Raw genomic sequence first — 521 nt, 5'->3', positions numbered from 1 at the left:
TTGATATAAATAAATTAGAAAAATAATGATAATAGTATCATATCATTACCATTACAAGAATAACATCATATTATCTATATAAACAACATCAATAATAATAAATATATAAGGGGTTAAACCCTAAAAGTCTATCTAAGGACACACTATTACCAAGTTAAGCACTACCTCTTCCTAATTTCATGAAATGAACGAAGTATTCGTCCCTTTCAGACTGGCTTTGAGGATATTGCCGAACAGACAGCATGAGGAGGCAGTGGAGGTGGCAGTATGTGAGGAAGTGGTTGAGGGTGTGCTGGAGGCTAGTGTGGCAGTTGTCGCAAGTGGCTGAGTTTGCTTGGCCACCTGCTCATCCTGCTGGGGCTGTGGCTGTGGCTCACTTGTCACTGGGTCATGATGTCTCAGCTGGCTTCCTGCTGGGTCAGAGTTTGTTAGGCTCAGTGCATCTGTGTTTTTGACTGATTCTTTGTTTTATTAACAAAGTAGGACAGACAATGCATTTTTTTTTTTTTTTAAGCATATAT

The 521-nt window shown here is 39.2% G+C and overlaps 1 protein-coding gene across 1 annotated transcript in view; it reads right to left on the bottom strand.

Annotated features, from left to right (window-relative positions):
• Positions 1 to 61: 61 nt before the first annotated feature.
• Positions 62 to 521, bottom strand: part of LOC119591552 (tubulin polyglutamylase TTLL5-like) — a gene marked incomplete in the record, with an annotated part of 18,965 nt that continues 18,505 nt past the window's right edge. Inside the window, 1 exon segment of the mRNA XM_037940303.1 lies at positions 62 to 410. Within this exon segment, the coding sequence (XP_037796231.1) occupies positions 178 to 410 (233 nt within the window).

This window comes from Penaeus monodon, chromosome 28 (assembly GCF_015228065.2).
Source record: "Penaeus monodon isolate SGIC_2016 chromosome 28, NSTDA_Pmon_1, whole genome shotgun sequence".
Classification (NCBI taxonomy): domain Eukaryota; kingdom Metazoa; phylum Arthropoda; class Malacostraca; order Decapoda; family Penaeidae; genus Penaeus; species Penaeus monodon.
The sequence above is the reverse complement of the archived record's forward strand: the minus strand, read 5'-3'. Positions and strand labels throughout refer to the sequence as shown.